Below are 19,446 nucleotides of genomic sequence, written 5' to 3' on the forward strand. Positions count from 1 at the left end.
GCTTGGCGCCCTACGCGAGCAGCTGCTTGACGACCTCGTGCCCATTCCTGCCAGCCCGTCTAATATCCTCCTGCGCGAGCAGCAGCATAACAACAGCCTCGTGCCCGTTCTCAACAGCCCACGATAGCGGTGTCCGACCACCCCTATCGTTCGTCTCGAGCTTGGCGCCCTGCGCGAGCAGCAGCTTAACAACAGCCTCGTGCCCGTTCTCAGCAGCCCATGATAGCGGTGTCCGACCACCCCTATCGTTCGTCTCGAGCTTGGCGCCCTGCGCAAGCAGCAGCTTAACGACGGCCTCGCGCCCGCTCTCAGCAGCCCACGACAGCGGTGTCCGACCGTTCGTCTCGAGCTCGGCGCCCTGCGCGAGCAGCAGCTTAACGACGGCCTCGTGCCCGTTCCCAGCAGCCCACGACAGCGGAGTCCGATCGTACATATCCCTTAACTCGAGCTCGGCGCCCTGCGCGAGCAGCAGCTTAACGACGGCCTCGTGCCCGTGCTGAGCAGCCCACGACAGCGGAGTCCGACCGTACTCATCCCTTACCTCGAGCTCGGCGCCCTCCGCGAGCAGCAGCCGCACAACGGCGTCGTGCCCATTCCAGGTCGCCCGCTGCAGCGGTGTCCAGTCGTATTTGTCCTTCGAGTTTGCCTTAAGTCCGTCCGTTGCGAGCAGTAGCCTGACTATTGCTTCCTCCCCATTCGCGCATGCACTCCCAAGTACTGCGCTACTTAACGAATCCAAACTCTGCAAGAACCTCGATAACGTCCAGTCTAGAAACTTATAGAGTGATTCATCTTGATTCGTGGGAGATAGTAAGAATGAAATAGTATCCCGGATGACCTGCTGTAACGACTTCGTGTAGTCTGGAAGCAAGATATCGCTCCTACACGCATCCGATGATATACCTAGTAAGGCGTAGATGATATCCCGCTCGTCAGTCGCTTGGCTTCCACGAAACTTCGCTAGCAGAGTGTGAAGGTTCCGCTTGTCGCTCCACCAGGACACTTTTCGTGACAAACCTGGCATTATATCTAGAATAGCCTGGCAATGGGGGTGGGGTTGTAATCCTATTAAAGGCGGAACTTGAGCGAAAGTCCGCGCTGAGACAGACTTTTTACCGCAGAGGATTGTAGCAACTCGAGCGTTAGCAATTTCTTGCAAGATCCAAATTCTCGAAAACCATGGTCGCCCTAATATAAACTCCATCCCTTTACGCCACCTCATTCTGTCCTCTAGGTCGGGATACCGAGTATGCATCCAAAATTTAGCCAAACTTCTCCAATCACCTCCAATCGCGACATTATCTTCATGTAGTTGCTTTATAAAATCCATGGTAAGGTCAGCCTCTTCAGTACTCTGGCCCAACCAAATAACAACCTGTTCAGCCTCCTTGTATATGCAACTCATTTGTTGAACTTGATGTCCTCGCTCTTGGTGATTTTCCTGATCGATACAGATAGCGTCAATCCACAGGATTCGGTCCTTGTCTTCAAAGCGTAGATGCTGGAGTGCTATATATAAGTTTAAAGTGACGTGCATTGTACTGCCATTGACTGTAATCTTGGCTGGCTTTTCCGTGCTTTCCCATGTATACGACAAAGCATCATAGGGTATACCGCCCTCCAATTGGTTAATCCATCCCTCAAAAAGGTCGCATTGAATATTATCCGTAAGGTTTCCTCTAAGAAGTCGGAGGAGCCGAATAGCAGGTCCTCCGAGATCGATTGGTAGGTATTTGTACACGGCCATCTATGTACTTCTAAGGGAGAATTAGGGTAAAGTCTACTCTGGTGTCTCAGGAGGCGGTGGCTGGTCTAAGCAATCAAAGGGTCAGTAGAGTAGCGCAGATATTGGGGGCATTAGCGTACATGCTAGCAAACACGATTGTGGTAATGAAGATAGTATTAGCAGTGGAGTCACCTGTACTAAAACCAAGGCTTATCGTAATATTAAGCACAATTTTGTTGTTATAGTAAGAGAAAAGGTTAAAGGATGGAAGGTCGTCGACGTTAAACGTCATCTGCGGTTCAGCCTCACGAGGCTGAGTTTGACGCTTCTTAGGCAGATTTTGTGGGCAGTATTGCAGCGTCAAACTTGTTGTACGAGGCTGCGGTCGGGCATTTGGGCCTCAGATGAAGAGCTGGAATTAAGAAGATACTAGTCCCGGAACGTAGGAGCTTGCAAATTTGGAATTCTCTGAAATGCTCTGGATGGAGTAGGGTTTAAATAAAATTTCAGATGGTGGTGCCGGAACATAGTGCCAAACGGGGCTGTGCGAAAGCAACGGGCATGGTCAGGGGTACGAGTAATATATAATCCTCAGTGGCTTTCGCTGATCTCGCCAATGATTTGAAAGCGCCATGATGCAGAAGACGAGACACTACAGAACGAATGTGATCAAGATACCCATTCTCATGTATGAAGCTTTTGGTTCAAGTAACTTAATCAAATAACCCTGCGCTTAACCATATTTAGTTAGTCTGGGCGGGAGCCCTGTTCAAGAGCGACACGAAGAGGAAGCTGCTCGCGAAACTTTGGATTTTTGGACTAAACTTGGAGATACCCTTAAAAAAAACTGACATGGTGAAAGGTTCGAAAATTGAGAATTATCACTGAAGCACAACGTTACGACTAGAATTGTGAGAGCCGTGAGTGAGAACTAATGTGAACTTCATCCCCCTCTCAGTCACCCCGCATGCAACAAGTTCAGAAACAACTATGGTGTGGTAAGGCTAGTTTCGAGGAAGGCCACGTTCAATATAATGAACCGTGAGTCTATTTAGTTCTCATGCAGAGGCGTCTTCGTGCAAACGCCCCTTCCGGAAAGGGGTTGCTGCGAAATCTGGGGCCAACGCCAAGTGAGAATTTGAGACAAGCTAGAAAGCAAGTCTTATCACATTAAACTAACTACCTAGGTAAGAAACATTCGAGATGGCAGACAAGTAACGCCACTGGGCAAGGCGCCCATTATTACCCACCTTTTAGTGCCGGCAGCTGTTGGGGTATATCTGGACAGCCCTCAAGGTTCGGTTGACAACTTCAACCTCCCTTGGTGAATACTCTCATCCAGGGTAACTACTCACTCTCATGGCATTGCCTTGTATGTAATGACATGACCTGACTGGTTTCCAAAATCTGATTTGAGCGAATCTGGTCAATTTCTCAATTAGAGAATAATATCCTGGACGGGAACGAGAGAATAGCCGAGCCCTTCGACCAAACCGGTGCGACCACAATTTCTTCGTTAGAATAGTACCACCATTCAGTGGGATTTATTTTAAAACAACATTACCTCTTACAACAACATTTACCCGACCAAGTGACTGCTTTTAGACATGGACAGAAGCCCGGCTGCCATCGACAGTACTTATCCATGATGCTGAAGCTAGAGGATATTATGCCTATGGGCAACCCACAGCTGGAGACTACGTTACGTCCTACTACCCTCCAAGATTGTACGGCGGTTGGCTTGCAGTCGTTCTCTAGAGTCCTAGTATATGTCCGTCTAATCACTTCGCCGTTTCGACTTCCGTTGTAGGTACAGCAATATTCGTGGGATACTGCTTCAGGTATATCACAACCCATGATAATGTGGATCTCTAAAACAGACTTGCAATGCTAACTAGTAATCAGTAGGTTTAGTCCCGAGTGGAATGTATACGGTATCGTTGTACAATGCGCGAGCCCCGTTTTCGGGACTATGACCGTGGTCACTGTCGAATTTGCAACGTTCGGTATTACCATCCTCCGCTCGATAGTTACTACTACTATCACTTCTGGAACAGCCCTCGAAGACGCCTACTATTGCGTATGCAGCTGGCGATTTTAACACAACACCTCCTCCTACTCCTATACCACCCCACGATAATTCCACCAACCCTATAAAGCCACCCTTTCCCACCGGCGCGAAGATCGGCATTGCCCTTGGAAGCCTCGTGGCACTCGGCCTCCTTCTCGGCCTCCTATCCTTCATCCTGAGGCACTAGCGAAACGCTAGGCGGAAATTAGAAACGGGCAGGAGCTTAGATGGTCTCTCAGAACTGCGAGGTAATCCGGTCAGCGAGCTGGGACCGGAAGGGGAGGAAATCAGGGGCGAGTTGGGGCCAGAAGGAGAAGTCATGGGCGAGCTTGCCGCAGGACCGGATGACAATATAAGAAGGGTGAATGTCGTTGCGGTTAATGAGAATTCACCAGTAGAACTTCATGGAGCGAGTGGGATGCTGAGGAGTTGAGATAATGAAAGAATCTGCTATTAATAACCTAGCCCTGCTATATTACTTAGGGCTCGCTTATTTTCCTCTCCATACTAGCAGGGGGGGCGTCTGAGGCATTGATGTTACCCCCTTGTATTGTTTCGCAGGCGGACGAATTGAACTTTTAAAAGAGGAGGGTATTCATCTCGGACATTCTTTTAATCGAATCCTAGTCTTTCGTTTAGCTAGTTCCCGCTGCAAGGCGGCCCCTGCGGCCCACCGAACGAAGCCCCGGAGCCCCGATGGCTGCTTCGACCCCTGAACGCGTATCAGCAACACTACCTCTGGACCCGCCAGCAGCTCCACCAAGACGTATAAAGAAACCGAGCACGAAGGTGCAAGAGGCCCAGCAGTCGCTAAGGACACGAGCCCAAATATCAGCATAGTTTAAACAGCAGACAACCGCACTATAAACCAGACTATAAGCTACACAGCATATACTGCCTCCATTCCCTATAGCAAGAGTCTCTACCTCACCCAAACGTAAAGGAGGAGGTATTAATTATAACAAATTTTATTAACTTATCGAAAGCCTTAAAGAAACTATAGTATAGTAGAGCAATATTATTATAAACTAGAATAGCATTATTAAGAGCATTAGAAATAACCTTATAAACATTAAATCGGAACAGTAAAGCCTTAAAAAGTAAAATACTAAACTTTAAAAGACTATCTAGTCCTTATAAGCGCAACTAAATACTCCCTTAGCTCTAACACAATTATAGGTATTAGTAGCGGCCAGTAAAGGCATAGTAGGGTTAGAGATAACTTTACTATAAACAACAAGCGCTAGGAACCCTAAGGAACCTAATTAGTAGCTAGTAATAGACGTTAGCCAAGCGGGTTTAGAGGCAATAGAGAGGGTAGCTACTACTAAAGCAGTAAAGTAAACTATTGCGTAAGGTATAAAGGATGTTAAGGGGCTTACGGGAGCTATACTTAAGGACTTCCGCGTATAGCGAATAAGCGACAGCGCAAGCATTATTAGATTCTTAATAAAAAAGACAAAGAAGCTGCGTTTAGGTAGATAACTGCTTAATAGCTTAAACCGCATATCCCTAGGGCGAGGCTTATCGGACCTAAGTGGTATACAGTTAAGGCGGACTAGGTTAAAGCCTGAGTACCTTTAGCAATAGATATTAACAGCGGAAAAGTAAGTAAGTCAGCTATAGAGCGCTTTAGGGTAGAGAATGGGGTAAAGGTATGTATAATGAGATGGCTAGGACAACTAAGGCCGCGCGGCTAGCATACGTCGGTAATTATTAAAGTGGCAATAAAGGAGGATATAGAGAAGCTGCTTATATCGGATAACGTGTTATTTAGGGGAGGCGCGATTATTATATCACCATTTAAGGAGTAACGCACCCCTATAGCATACTATAAATGCAAAAGGTTTAGATATAGGGCTAGAGACTATATATAACCTAATACATGCGAAATATGTGGGCGGGAAGGCTATTTTTGGTGTAAGACGGTGAATCTACACTGCGTAAACTGCTAGGGTCCTTACTAAGCCTTATACTGTAAATGCCTAGTATATAGGAAAGAGATAGATAGGATTTTTATACGACAGCACTATAAATAGGGAACTCTAGATCCTCTAGGTAAATATAAAGAAGTATAGGGAGGCGTAGTATGTGCTATATAATAACGAAGCGCTAGCGGACTTTTACTTTATTTTAGGCCAGGAGCCTTACTGCTTTCTCTTAAATAGGGAAGTAGTGCTAGCTAGCTTAAATCCCTAGTAGATAAGGTTTGTCCTAATAGGTAGGTAGTAGCAGTATCCCCTAGTTAGGTTATATATCTAGGTATTTAGAGAGCTAGCAGCTATATAGCTGTAGGTAGATTTAGTAGATATTACAGTAGTGGTAGCGCACGTTAGCTAAAGGAGACTTATAATTATATTAGTATATATTCCAGATAAATGTTTAAAGAGAACTAAGGAAGAGAACCTAAAGGAGCTCTTTAATAGACTAGAGATAATTAATAGGCTAATTTAGGGTAAACTATTACGCGACCTATATACCGAGGTAGTAATTATAGGTGACTTTAATCGGCATAATTTGCTATAGGGAGGAAGTTATATTAGTACCATATTAACGTAGGAAGAAAGCGCGCTAATTATTAACTTTATAGCGGACTGGTTACTCTAGAGCCTACTTCTAGTAGAAATACCTACGTTTAAAAGCGACGCGGGGCGAATATTAATAATTAACCTTATACTTATAACCCTGGGCCTAGTAAGTAAACTAGTAAAGTACGCTATCTAGAAGTATAAGTACGGATTAGACTATAGAGCTATTTATACTAGCTTTTAGGTTAATATAGATACATAGGAAAGCTAGGAGAGGCTATTTATTAAAAATACAAACTAGGACAAGATATAAGAAGATATAGAGCGATAGAAAGAGATAGGATTCCCTACAGAAAATGTAGATAAAATGGTTAACTGCCTTAATAGGTGGGTTAACAAAGCCCTTAAAGCATACTGCCAACGGGCCAAACTATTACTATATATAAAAAGATAGTAGAACGAAGACCTTATAACGCTAAGGAAGTTATATATATACTAAAGGAATAGGAATAGCGCGATACAGAGGTAAGAAAGGGATGACCCTAAGCTATATAATATCGCAGTAAAAGCAAAAAAGCTCTTTTATAGGACTATTTGGTAATATAGGAAGCTCTATTAGGACGAATTCCTTAGTAATAGTAACAATATATAGAAAGCGTCAAAATACCTTAATCTATAGGCTATATCCGCGTTCGCTAAAATACCGCTAATTAAGAAGAATAGAGGATAGGGAGAGGTTATTACGGAGAACTATAATATTATAAGAGAACTACTTTAGGCATTCTTTCCGGTCTTACCGCCATGTAAATAAGAGGAGAAAGCTATAACTAGCTATAACTAATTGCCGTAGGAGCCCATCGCTAAATATAAGGTTAAGGCAGCTATATTTAGGGCTAGCCTAGATAAGGCTTTAGGAAGGGATGGCCTACTAGCTAGGGTATAGCGAGAGCTATGGCCTATACTAAGTGGTAAGATTACTACTCTCTTTACTAAATTACTTAAGATAGGAAAGGTACCCTAGGAATAGAAGGTAGTAAAGATTATACCGCTATAGAAGCTAAAGTAGGGGGACTATATAGTAGTAAATAACTATAGGCCGATTTCCCTCCTCCTAACGCTAGGAAAAGCACTTAAATTGCTAGTAGTAGAGAGGATAGTATACCTAGTAGAGGAATATAGCCTATTACTTAAGACGTACTTTGGAGCTAGGAAGCAAAGGTTAACGATATATACGCTATTATATCTCTATAAGGACGTATTTAAAGCGTAAAGAAAAAAGAAGACACTATCTCTAGTATTATTTAATATTAAGGGTGCGTATAATAATGTGGCTATAGAGCCGGAAATTAGGAGATTATAGCAGCGTTAAATATCTTAGACGATTATATAATAGGTACAGGACTTTTATATAAACTATTAAGCCTATATCCTAGTTAATAGATACATATTAAAGGTATAGGCGCTCCCATAGGTGGGTCTCCCATAGGGATTAGCACTAGCCCTAATACTTTTTCTATTCTTTAACGCGGATTTTATATAAAGCGTACCTAGAAATAGCAGCTCTATGGCCTTTATTGATAACTACTTAGTATAGGTTATAGGCCTTACAGTAAAGGAAAACACGTAGATTATCTAGGGCGAGATTATACTAATGCTTAAGAAATAGGAGAGGACTAGTAAAGCCTAATTTAAAGTAAAGAAAACGTTATTTATCCACCTTACTAAATATAAAGAAGTAGGTAGGAATACTACCACGCCGCTCCAATTTAAAGGAAAAGGGATCCCCCCGACTTAGGAAGTTAAAATCCTTAGGGTGATCCTTAATAAGGAGCTATAGTTTAAGGTATACCTAGCAGATAAGGTAGGTAAAGCTACTAAGGTAGTGCTAGCGTTGTATAGATTAAAGGGACTATAGTTTAAAAGCGTTAAGTAGCTAGCTAAGAGCTTAGTCTTACTAGTAGTAGACTATACGTTACTAATATAGTACCCGCTTATAATATAAGAGTTAATATAGCTCCTCTAGTAGGCGTAGAGGATTATAATATAAGCTATTATTAGGGGGTTCCGCTCTGTTACCCTGCTAATAGCGGAAGTAGAAGCTGGCTTACTCCCTCTTAAGTAAAGGCTGCGTAACTAGGCTATTGCGTTCTAGGTATTAATCTATAAACTAGGTAAATTATATCCTTATTAGATAATTCAAAAATAGAGGCTCTATAGATAGCACTAATTGCCGCTTTAGAGGATAGTAGAGATATATAAGGATATCTAGGTAAATAGGGTGCTAGAGGTTAAACTATATATATACCCGCTATAGGTGGCTAAGCCTAATATAGTAATATATAAGGACGAAGATTATACTTAAGCTATTATTAAAGACTATAAGCTAGGGCAGGTTGATATATATATTAATATATTAGTGCGCAATAGTAGGGTAGGAGTTAGTATATATGCTACGCCATCTAAAGTAACGCTTTCAAAAATAGTAGTAAGCTCTAATTAGGCTAACGCCTACCTTATAGAGCTTCTAGTAATTAACAAGGCAGCTAACTAGCCGTAGGACCCTATATACACGGCTGTTAACTAAGTAGGTTTTCTAATACCTATATCTAGTATAAGAATATTCTCCGACTTATAATTAGCGTTACTATTAGTATAGAGCTAGAGGGCTAAAGCCTGCTAGGAAATAGTTATAGAGATCTTAAAGAAGCTTTAGCTAAACAATATTACGCTATACTAGATTCTAGGCCACTTAGGATTTATAGGAAATAAGAAGGCTAATAAGCTTACTAAAGTAGCAATAAGACTAGAGAGTGAGAAGCTACTATAGAGAGACGGCCTCCTATAGTACCTTATAACGCAAGCGTTAAAAAAAGCTAAGATAATAATAGAACTGCTTTTATCGGGAAGATCTAATATAGGTAAGTTTATAAAGAAGATTAACGTAGTACTCTACTTTAGAAAGGCTGTAGGATTATACTAGCAGCTAATTAGCTTAGAAGCTGCTATTCTTATATAGCTATAGACCAGCAAGTCATTTTTAAAGGAATATCTCTATAAAATTAATGTATTAGAGACGGTGTTATATAACTATAGGCTTATAGAGTTAATATAGCACTTCCTCTTCTTTTATAAGAGGTGGGCGTAGTAAAGGATTAAACTAAGAGAGTAATATGGAGATCGATTTAGGGATCTATTATATATATTAGGAGGCTACTTACGTAAACAAGAAGGAGGTAGGAATATTAACGGCCTAATTAAGCACTAGAAGCCAGACATTAGCGTAGTTAAAGCTATAATTAAATTTATAAAGGAGACCGGACGTTTATACCTAAGTATATAAGATATAGAGAGTATAAAAGCTAACATTAATAAGCGAAGACTCTTAAGAATTCCTTTTCTAATTATCTAACTAAATATACCGCGAGCCTCCTCTATATATGCCTTTACTAGTGCGTCGCTAATTAAGAAGCGCATAACGCTAAAATAGCCCTACGGACACAAGGCATCGAAAACTACTTACTTAGGCTTACCTCTAAACTCTAACTTTCTTTAATAGTAACACATTACTTTCCTTTATTTTTTCCTTAGTTAAGTATAGTATTAGGTAATAAATATATAGTTCTTATAGTTGGCTTCTAAACTAGAGCAAGTATGTTAATAGCAGGAAGTATTTAGTTAGCGCTCTATAATGGCCTATACCCTAAATAGTGCATGGCTATAATAGAATATACATACATATATACATATATACGTATTGTTTCGCACAGCCGTGCCTAGCAACTTGCTTACCTTTTGCAGGTTTGTCTGGTGGCTAAGTCAACTACATTACACGATTTGTTCCTCTTTAAAGATGACCTGTTCCGGTATGAAGCAGAAATAATCCGGAACGAGCGGTGTGCTGGCATGGGGCAAAAACTGTGTCAAACAAAAATTAGAGTTAGACCGTGCTGTTGTTAGTCTTGGTTAGCGTGGATGTGGAGGGGCCACAGCTACGTACAGCTACGCACTTAACTGGTACGAAGTAGAAACCAATGCCTCACACTGCAAGCTCTGGATCGTTTACCTCTAACTATGCGCTTGCCCAAAATACCTTGTTCAAAATGCCTTGTGCGCAGTAACTATTGAACTGACTGCTTCTATGGCCAATCTTCAGCCTTGTTCCAGCGAAGCTGTGCAAGTCCAATTTCCTTCTGAGAATATTACCATCGCAGGTGGCGTTGCTATCTTTCATATCGCATCCCAACGAGTCGTTGTTTGCCGGCACAGTGTACATAAGTATTGGTTTCTGCCTAAGGGAAGGAGAGATGCAGGGGAAGAAAGCGGGAAGGGTGCAGAGAGAGAGGGCTATGAAGAGGTAAGTAGCAAGGACGCTTAAAGCACCGCAAGTATGTTGCGTTTTGGTTCAGTGCGATGGCTCTGATTTGGAATAAAGCTACGAGTTGATTAACTTGTCTTGCTGCAGTCTGGCTACCGAAACCGTCTCCTTCCCTTATCTATTAAACATCACCAACCTCAAGCCCACCCGCGAACCTCCGCACAGCCTCCAACTGCCGAACCTATCTGGGTTCAACTGCAGCCTCTGTCGAGAACTAGACAGTATCTCCTCTTCTGGTACATTGCTGAAACCCTTCCTCCGAACATCGAGGATGAAATAAACGCGCGACCTAGCCATCAATATCAAGCCCCGCCAGCCTACCCGCCGGACCTGAAGTTACGTGATAGAGTTTTGATGGAACCTAAGAATTATGAGCCTATGCACCATAAAAACACAGGTGTTGATGATGATGAGCTGCTATTTGAGAGCTACCTTCTGCCTATCGATGAAGCATTAGAGAAGTTGCGGAGGAGCCAAGTCATGGCAGATGTCGTCCGAAGGGGATGGAAAGGAATCTGCGAAAGATGGGCAGCGGAAGAGGAGGGGACAATGAGATCTGAATAACTCAGATGAAAAGAGGACCAAACAGATTTCATTGGTAGAGGATATTTATGGGACAGTTCTTCTGCGTTGGAATGAGCTTATCTAAGAGAGCTGCTAGTTGCTCTTGAACTATCTTCCACGGCTTATAAGGCCATAACCCAATTTTGCCGGACTTATCTAGAGCAGCCCGCCAACGAAAGAACAAAATACTGTTTCGCCATCCGCTGCCACCGTTGAAATACCTAGAAGGCCTGTGAGAACCTTCGAAATGGAAAACATGAATATTCTGGTTTGCTGTAGGGTGTCTGTTCGTTGCTTAATCAAGGATGAGCAAAAGAGAGTCTAGGTTAGTCACCTGTATGGCCTTTCGGTTTCGGTAAAACATGATAGACTTTGGTAAGTAACCGGAGAGGTTACCTCGTATTCGATCAGGCGTTGTCAGATACTTCCTTCTGAGTCCTAACATTCTTGCCCGTTTACAGACCAAGCTCGACGCACCGCCCCCTCGGACCACGCCCGATACCATTTCGAGTACCCTAAGATGGTTCAATAGAGGATAAAATCAAAAGTATATTGTACCTGGGATTCTGGATTCGAGAATATTGCAAGGGTATCAAGACTCTCTGGGCTTTCTTAAGTCACCGCAAACGCTGCACATATCTTTTCTATCTGCCTATCCCTTAACCCGCTGAAATTCGTACACGCGTTATCGATAAGAATCGGCCAATTAGATTAACGCAATCGACTGTACGGAGGACGGCCCAGAAAGAAATTTCCCCTTCCTATTTGGGAAAAGCGCGGTTTTAGTGCCAAGACCCCACCAAAATCAACTCAATCAGCTTAATTGAAGCTTTTGATACCAGTATATTGTCTATATAGCTTCTAAAACGTGGTGTTTTAGTGTCTAGCATTTACCTGATTGACCTCGTTCCACCGCACCTTATATTCTACAGGCTTTCGAGGGTTTTAAGGCCTTAGTTGCCTCTATTATTCTTAGCTTACTGCCTGGCTCTCTACCCGTTTAATTACCTAATTACGATCGTTTCTTTAAAGTCTCTGGTTATAGAGCTGTCGATCTGCAATTAAGCCAGAGCCTTAAGTGTTCTAACGTCGATTTGGAACAACCAAATTAGCTAATTTTTGCCAGTCTTCCTCAGTGATCTCCTTAATTTCCTTACGGCTCTGCGTAGGTAGGAAGAATTATAGATAGGCGTTAGGTAGACCATAGTAATTGCGTAATATCTCGTAGCCCGTTTTAAGCACCTTAACAATTATAGAGAGCTTATAATTAGCTTCCTTACGGAGCTGCTTTTGGCTTCGCTGCTTTTTATCTGCTCCCTCTCTATAATTATTGCCTCCTTTAAGTTCTATAATCTTCTCAATATGGTAAAAGATCCTCTCAATCCACTGCTAAATTCGCCACTACTTAAGATCTTGCTAAGCTCTAAGCTAAGCCTTCTCTGCAGCTGCGCGGGAGGTAAGTAGGCCTCTTTTTATAGTAATCCGTTTTAGCATCAGCATTTTGTTGGGGTGCCAAGATCCTGGAGGCCTCCTGACAGGATTTTGACTTTCCTGGAGGTCCTGATCGTCCTGGTAGGCTCCTGGCAGGCTCCTGGCAGGATTTTGATTTTCCTGATCGTCCTGGTCGTCCTGACAGGCTCCTGGCAGGATCTTTGATTTCCTGATCGTCCTCTTACGGTCCTGTCAGGGTCCTGACAGGAAACTAGTATTTCCTGATCGTTCCTGACAGGCTCCTGGCAGGATCTTAATTTTCCTGATCGTCCTGTCAGGTTCCTGACAGGATACCCCTAAGCGACACCCTCCCAACCCCCCCCAAAGCGACACCTCCTATGCACACCCCTCAAGACACCCCCCCAATGCGACCCCTCCCCACTGTTGTACCCCCCCATGGGATACTCCCCCCTAATGCGACACGACCCTATGTGCGCGTGCGCGCGACACACAGTGCTATCGGGTCCCCGCTATATTCCCGATAGCCTACACGTGCTCTGCCAAGTTACCCCCTTTGCAGTCACCCCATTCTTTACCCTTCCTTACATCCTCCCTTAGGAGGCACTAGAACGGCAGCCAGCAGAGGACCGTCGCCAAAACCAGGACGACCGTCGCCAACCAGACGACCGTCGCCAGAACCAGACGACCGTTACAAGAACTAGACGACAACCTTTCGAACAACCAGCTAGCGAAGACCACGAACGATTCAATTGATCGATTAATCGAATTTGATATTNGCCCATTACCGAATCGTATCANGGCCTCCTAGGGAGGCACCCTAGACGACTACCGTTCGAATGTACAGCTAGCGAACGGCCATAGAGAACGACCTGGATCAATTAGAGCCTTNGATCGGGCCGACCTCTCCCCCGAATTAAATTAGATACTGACACAGGCAGGCAGGTAGGTAGGTAGGTAGGTAGGTAAGTAGGTAGGTAGGCAGGCAGGTAGGCAGGCAAGTAGGAGAGGACCGTCGTCAGAACCAGACGATAATCGTTCGAACGACCAGCCAGCGAACACCACGATCGATTCGATCGATCGATCGAATCGAACCAGAGCCTCGATATCAGCCTATTACCGAATCAAATCGAATCAAGGCCTCCTAGGGAGGCACCCCAGACGACCACCGTTCAAANGTACAGCCAACGAACGCCCATGGAGAACGATTCGAATCAATACAATCAATCGCAATCGAATCAAGCAGAGCCTTCGATCGGGCCGACCTCTCCCCCGAATTACAGATACAGACAGGTAGGCATAGACAGGTAGGCACGACAGGCACAGGCAGGCACAGACAGGTAGGACAGGCAGACACCGCCGATCGACGATTTGGAGCCTCCGCGAGAGGCTCCTCAGTCGATCGCCCGACGCCCGAGCGATCGTAGAGCTCCATGACAGACACAGGCGGTAGACAGGAGAGATTAATTTGGATTATTTAGATTATATATAATTAAATTAATTTTGTATTTTTTGACTAGCTGCAAATACTGGAGTGTTAATATACCTTATTTTTAAATCTAGAATTTTTATTGTTGTCCTGATGGTCCTGATGGTCCTAATGGTCCTGATGGCCCTGGAGGTCCTGGAGGTCCTGGAGGTCCTGGTGGTCCTGGTGGTCCGGGCGACCTCCTGACAGGTTCCTGACAGGATGCCGAGTGTGAGTGTCTCCTGGAGCTCCTGACAGCCCTGACAGGAGCTGTCAGGAGCTGTCAGTACTGTCAGGAGGCACAAACATTTTGCTGATGAGGTAGCCCCAATAGGGCTTAATTATATTTAGATTAGGCGAATTACCTAGCCAAAAAAGACGTTAAATCTCGCAGGCGTTAAAGTAGGTTTAGTAAATCTTTACAATATAAGCAGTAGCCTTGTCTTCCTATATAATCGTATTAGGATTTAAATATATAAGACTCTGGGTAAACGGAAGAAGTTTTAGTATTAAAATATTTATTAAATATTGCCACTAGTTAATTCCACCTCCATCTAATCGAGTTAAAGCTCCGTATAACACCGTAAATTTCTATTTAGTAAGAGCGCCGCCTATTTGCCTCTTATAATATAGTTTATATAAACTCCTTTTAGCTACTTAATTCTTTTTTTAGGCCTTATATACCTTTAGCTTTAGAGCTTAATTCCAGATCTTAATAATAGATTTTAATTTGTTAAATTCCTTCTTTATTTAGGGCTTCCAAATATAGTAAGGGCCTTTAAAGTCGTATATAAAGTGTTGGTAGGGGGGGGTACTTGGGCAGTCTCTTTGAGCTTAGCGACGTGTCACGTGATAGCGCGCGGGCCACCGTGTAGATATCTTCTTGGGGTCTTCGAGCCCCTGAGATTCTTCCTTATAGAGCATTATATGTATCATTCCATTAGCCTGCTCAGTGCCCTAATAGGTTATGAGCCCTCTTGCAGCTTCCATTAAAGCTCTATTAGCTGCTATTTTATTTAATTAATTGGTTGACACGAAGCCATAAACCCTCGAATTTGGAGCCGGCATAGTGCGATAGAAATTTAAAACAAACTAATATAAATACACGCTACGCACGATACGGTTAAACTGGTTGATTATATATCATGGCGGACATAGTACAGAAAAAGGAATACTATAGCTCTCTTGGGGCTGTTCCTGCATTAAAAGGGGAGAGCAATTACGAAGAATGGTATCGTTGAATCGTACAACGACTTGAGCTTTATGACCTCCTACCAATGATACAAGGTACGGCTGTAGAGCCACCTCCGCAGACGGACGAGTATAGAGATTGGCGTTATAAACAGATAACGGGACTTGAGGTAATTGAGGGCGCAGTGTCGGAATCAATTCGCGATCGACTTGCTGCATTAGGCAAGCCGCGCGACTCCATCAAGGATTTACTTGATTCGATTCGATCACTATACACCGCGTAAGGTCTCATTCATAACTACCAGATATGGAATTAATGGCTCAATCTTAGTTATAAAGACTACACCTCGCTCGAAGCCTACACGGAAGCTTTTATCTCGGGTATAAGAAAATCGATTATAGCGTCAATGCCGATATTAAGGAAGCAGGCGCACGCCCAATTGCTTCACGCGGTAGAGGAGGAGTTCCCTATTTAGACAGCTAATCGTTGAGAAGCAGCTAGGAGAGTTACAAGGGAGGAAGACCTTATTACAATAGAGGAGCTGGTGAGCGACCTTATGGACGAGAGTCGTACTCGGCCAGCTACCTCCACCGCGATGTCCTTAGTCAGCAAGAACCCATCTAAAGATGATCAACCAAAATCTAATTCAGAAGAAAAGGAACTTAAGCGCTACTTACATTGCAATGGCAAGTACCCTAGCGATAAAGAGAGGTGTTTCTACCTTCACCCGGAGCTTCAATATCCGGCGTAGAGGCCTTACAAAAAGCATATATTATGCATAGATCCACCCCAGGAAGAAGGGGCGGAGACTACATTAAATCATTAAGTCGGAACGACAGGTAGAGGCTCAGCAGAAGGCCTATTCATCAGCAGCATAGCCATAGTCAACAACTTAGGCGACAGCAATCAGGACAACTGGTTCCTTAATTCCTGTTCTAATATTACAATAAGTAATGAACAAAGTCAGTTTATTAAATACACAACTCTATTACCACCTTACGAAATAGGAACATTAGGGTGGACTATCCACTATACAATTGGCAAAGGGACGGTACATATACCCTTACTAATAGACGACGGTAACACCTGTACGGTAACCACTAAGGCCTACTATGCACCCAAATTACCCTACAAGCTCCTATTGGAGTCGTCCCTTAAAAAGCGCAAGAAGCTCTACATTAGGTCCAACAAGGAAACAGGTAGCCGTACAATTCGGAGGTTCTCTAACAACTTAGTAGTAGGCAAAGCGACTTGTAAGAACGGCTTATATGTCGTTCAATAGGCTTCAAAGCCTTAATATATTACGCACGCCTTAACGGCAAAGCGCCAAATCTCTCAAACTACACCTACCACGAAGGAGGCAGCACGGCAATCAGCTGCTAATTCTCTCCTCGTAGGCAGGGAGAGCAAAATACCAACGATTATAAAAGGCGACGATCAGGACGATGTCGATTCTAATAACAGCGGCGTCTATCAAATTAATCAACAGCTTAAGGGGGCTATAGAGACAGAGGCTGCTCAACCAAAGAAGGTCTCTTATACGGCAGTCGCATGCTCATCTTACGCACAAATACAGCCAACCCCTCCGGAGCCTCATCTAAGAGCTCCGTACAAGATCAAGATACCGCGAATGTTAAAGGAAGCCCTACAGTTACTAGAGGCTCCTCACTGGCGGCAAACACTGACTGTTAAGACGACTCAACACAAGAAGGTCATAATGTATCAATTCGTAAAAAGACTAAAGGACCACTATACAGATATCAAGCTCCGCAAGGATATTAAACGGGGTAGGATTAAACTACACCATATACCGAGCATGGATTAGCCAGCAGACGGCTTAACGAAAGCTTACCAAAGGACGCCTATAAGGCAATCAAAGAAGGTATTAGTGCCACTAAAGTCACCTGGGCCTAATTAGGAAATCATACTACGACCGGCGGAACCCCGGAATTAATGCAAATCGACTCAGTTTCAATTTTCAAAAGCTCACTAATACTACTTTTCAGCATGGGAGACGGGCGATCAAGCGTCGTCGATATTCTAAATTTCCATTTTCCCAATTACATTTTTACTACTTGTACTACCCCTACCTGTTAACCACAACCTTACAAAGCATGGTATAGTTATCCCGGAGGAGTTTCCTATTCGCTAGAGCTTATAGAGCCTAGGGGGGTGTGTTGGTAGGGGGGGGTACTTAGGCAGTCTCTTTGAGCTCAGCGACGTGTCACGTAACAGCGCGCGGGCCACCGTGTAGATATCTTCTCGGGGTCTTCAAGCCCCTAAGATTCTTCCTCATAGAGCATCATATGTATCATTCCATCAGCCTGCTCAGTGCCCTGACATAAAGTAACCCTAAAACATAAACTTAGAGTACCCCTTCCACCGTTCTCGTACGCAGCTACGTACGTAGGCCTCATTCAATCGTCGCCATACTTAATAGCCCCCTTGACGGTGGCCTAAAACGACGCTCGTTTTATCCAACCAAATTATAGCCTTCCAATCTTCCAACGTCTAATAACGATAAGCCAGTGCAAATCTATATCGTTTGTTCTTTATAGCTGCAGTTAATCCAGGCTTTCTTATTAGCTTTATTTTACAGAAGCTGTGCTTTTTAAGTATAATTTAAATAGACGCCGCAGAGATACCTATTTCGCGAGCGATTTTTTTACTGCTTTTTTTACGCCCGTAACAATTGTATATAACGGCGTTAACAACTCTCTGCTTAATATTAGGGGTAATCTTTTTAGTACGCCCTATGCGGGGCTTATCCTTAAGGTGGTTATTAAGGAGAACCCAATTTGCGTTCTAACTATTCTCTACTGCCTTTTTTGCTAGGTTACGGATGTGCCTACCGCTAATCCCAGTAATTTAAGTAATTAGTTTTAGGGGTGTACCTAAAGCCTTTATTACTACGGCCTGCGCCCTCGTTACAAGGCCGTAGTAAGGCATTTTAGGCTTAAAAATAGTAGGGAAAACAGTAGAAGGTATATAGAGGATATTATAAGCGATTAAGTGAGTAGATTCTATCAAAAAGTTGGCATAGAGTTGCTTTTACAAAGCTCGAAGTCAAAAATTCAGTATATTTTGGTGTGGTCTTGGCACTAAAACCGCGCTTTTCCCAAATAGGAAGGGGAAATTTCTTTCTGGGCCGTCCTCCGTACGCGTTTGGATTTGGTGTTCTGCACGGACCACTTACTCCGTGGACGCTAGCGGGTTAAGGGATAATTGCAGCGCATTAAAGTCGCCGTACTCAGTGAGACCCCACAAATTTCATCAGAGGCATATTAGCCCCACAAAGCGCACGCGTCGCCTCAAACCGTTTCTATCCAGGAAAAACTCACAGATTTTAAATATCACGACCTCGTTTATCCGCCTCGACACCCATGCCAGCACCCAGACGGCCTGCTCAGAAGACGCGGCAAATCCAGACCCGCGGCAGAATAGGATAAAGTCAGGCCCCTTGCACCACCGATCTTTCACCAGGCCCAAACATTTGCAAGAAACAGAAAAAACAAATCAAATTTACAACATGACCACCTCTCGCATTATCCAAGCCCCACAAATATTTGACAAACCACCGCGACTCCACAATATCTCGCCATAACCCACCCCCATGACCTTGCCGTCCTTGCACACGCATACAACGTAATATGCGTCAACCCGCTTCGAGTATGGGGGGATCTGCCGCGCATACATGTTGTACACGCCAGCAGCCAACTGGGTGTTTCACTGCCGCTGTAGCACTGACATCTGCCCGTGACACCACTCACAAGGCCCACACGCCATAGACTACTAACCACCAACCACACGACCGCTCGCTCATCCCCCACCGCCTAGCCGCGCATGCCGCATTCCTGCTCATCGCCCTCGCTCGGGTGTGCCCTACCCAGCAATCAGTATCTACGGCGCCCGCTGCTCGTTTTTGAGAGTCGTTGTCCGATATTCCAATATCGCTGGGCCCGCGTGAGCGCGACCTGCAACATGGCAAGCATTTTAGGGCTATGCGCAATCTCGTCACTCGGCGCTTCGTCGTTTGGGTAGCAGGAGGATGGACGGAGTAGCACGGTTGGCAG

General features: G+C 44.0%; 3 protein-coding genes across 3 annotated transcripts; 1 reads left to right on the forward strand and 2 right to left on the reverse strand.

Moving 5' to 3' along the window:
- Positions 1-214: 214 nt before the first annotated feature.
- K441DRAFT_467032 (ankyrin) lies at positions 215-544 on the reverse strand (the record flags this gene model as incomplete). The annotated part of the gene is made up of 1 exon (XM_067641824.1): positions 215-544. A coding segment is annotated over one exon (330 nt), but the record flags the coding sequence as incomplete, so codon positions are not given.
- A 222-nt stretch (positions 545-766) lies between these two features.
- On the reverse strand, positions 767-1,747 carry K441DRAFT_485953 (HET-domain-containing protein; the record flags this gene model as incomplete). The annotated part of the gene is made up of 1 exon (XM_067641935.1): positions 767-1,747. A coding segment is annotated over one exon (981 nt), but the record flags the coding sequence as incomplete, so codon positions are not given.
- Positions 1,748-10,463: 8,716 nt separating this feature from the next.
- K441DRAFT_557998 (uncharacterized protein) lies at positions 10,464-11,264 on the forward strand (the record flags this gene model as incomplete). Its single annotated transcript, XM_067643396.1, has 2 exons — positions 10,464-10,679; positions 10,788-11,264. 2 exons carry the CDS (start codon positions 10,464-10,466, stop codon positions 11,262-11,264), a joined length of 693 nt encoding a protein of 230 aa, XP_067504597.1.
- Positions 11,265-19,446: the final 8,182 nt, after the last annotated feature.

This window comes from Cenococcum geophilum (genome assembly GCF_001692895.1).
Source record: "Cenococcum geophilum 1.58 unplaced genomic scaffold K441scaffold_18, whole genome shotgun sequence".
Taxonomy (NCBI): Eukaryota; Fungi; Ascomycota; class Dothideomycetes; order Gloniales; family Gloniaceae; genus Cenococcum; species Cenococcum geophilum.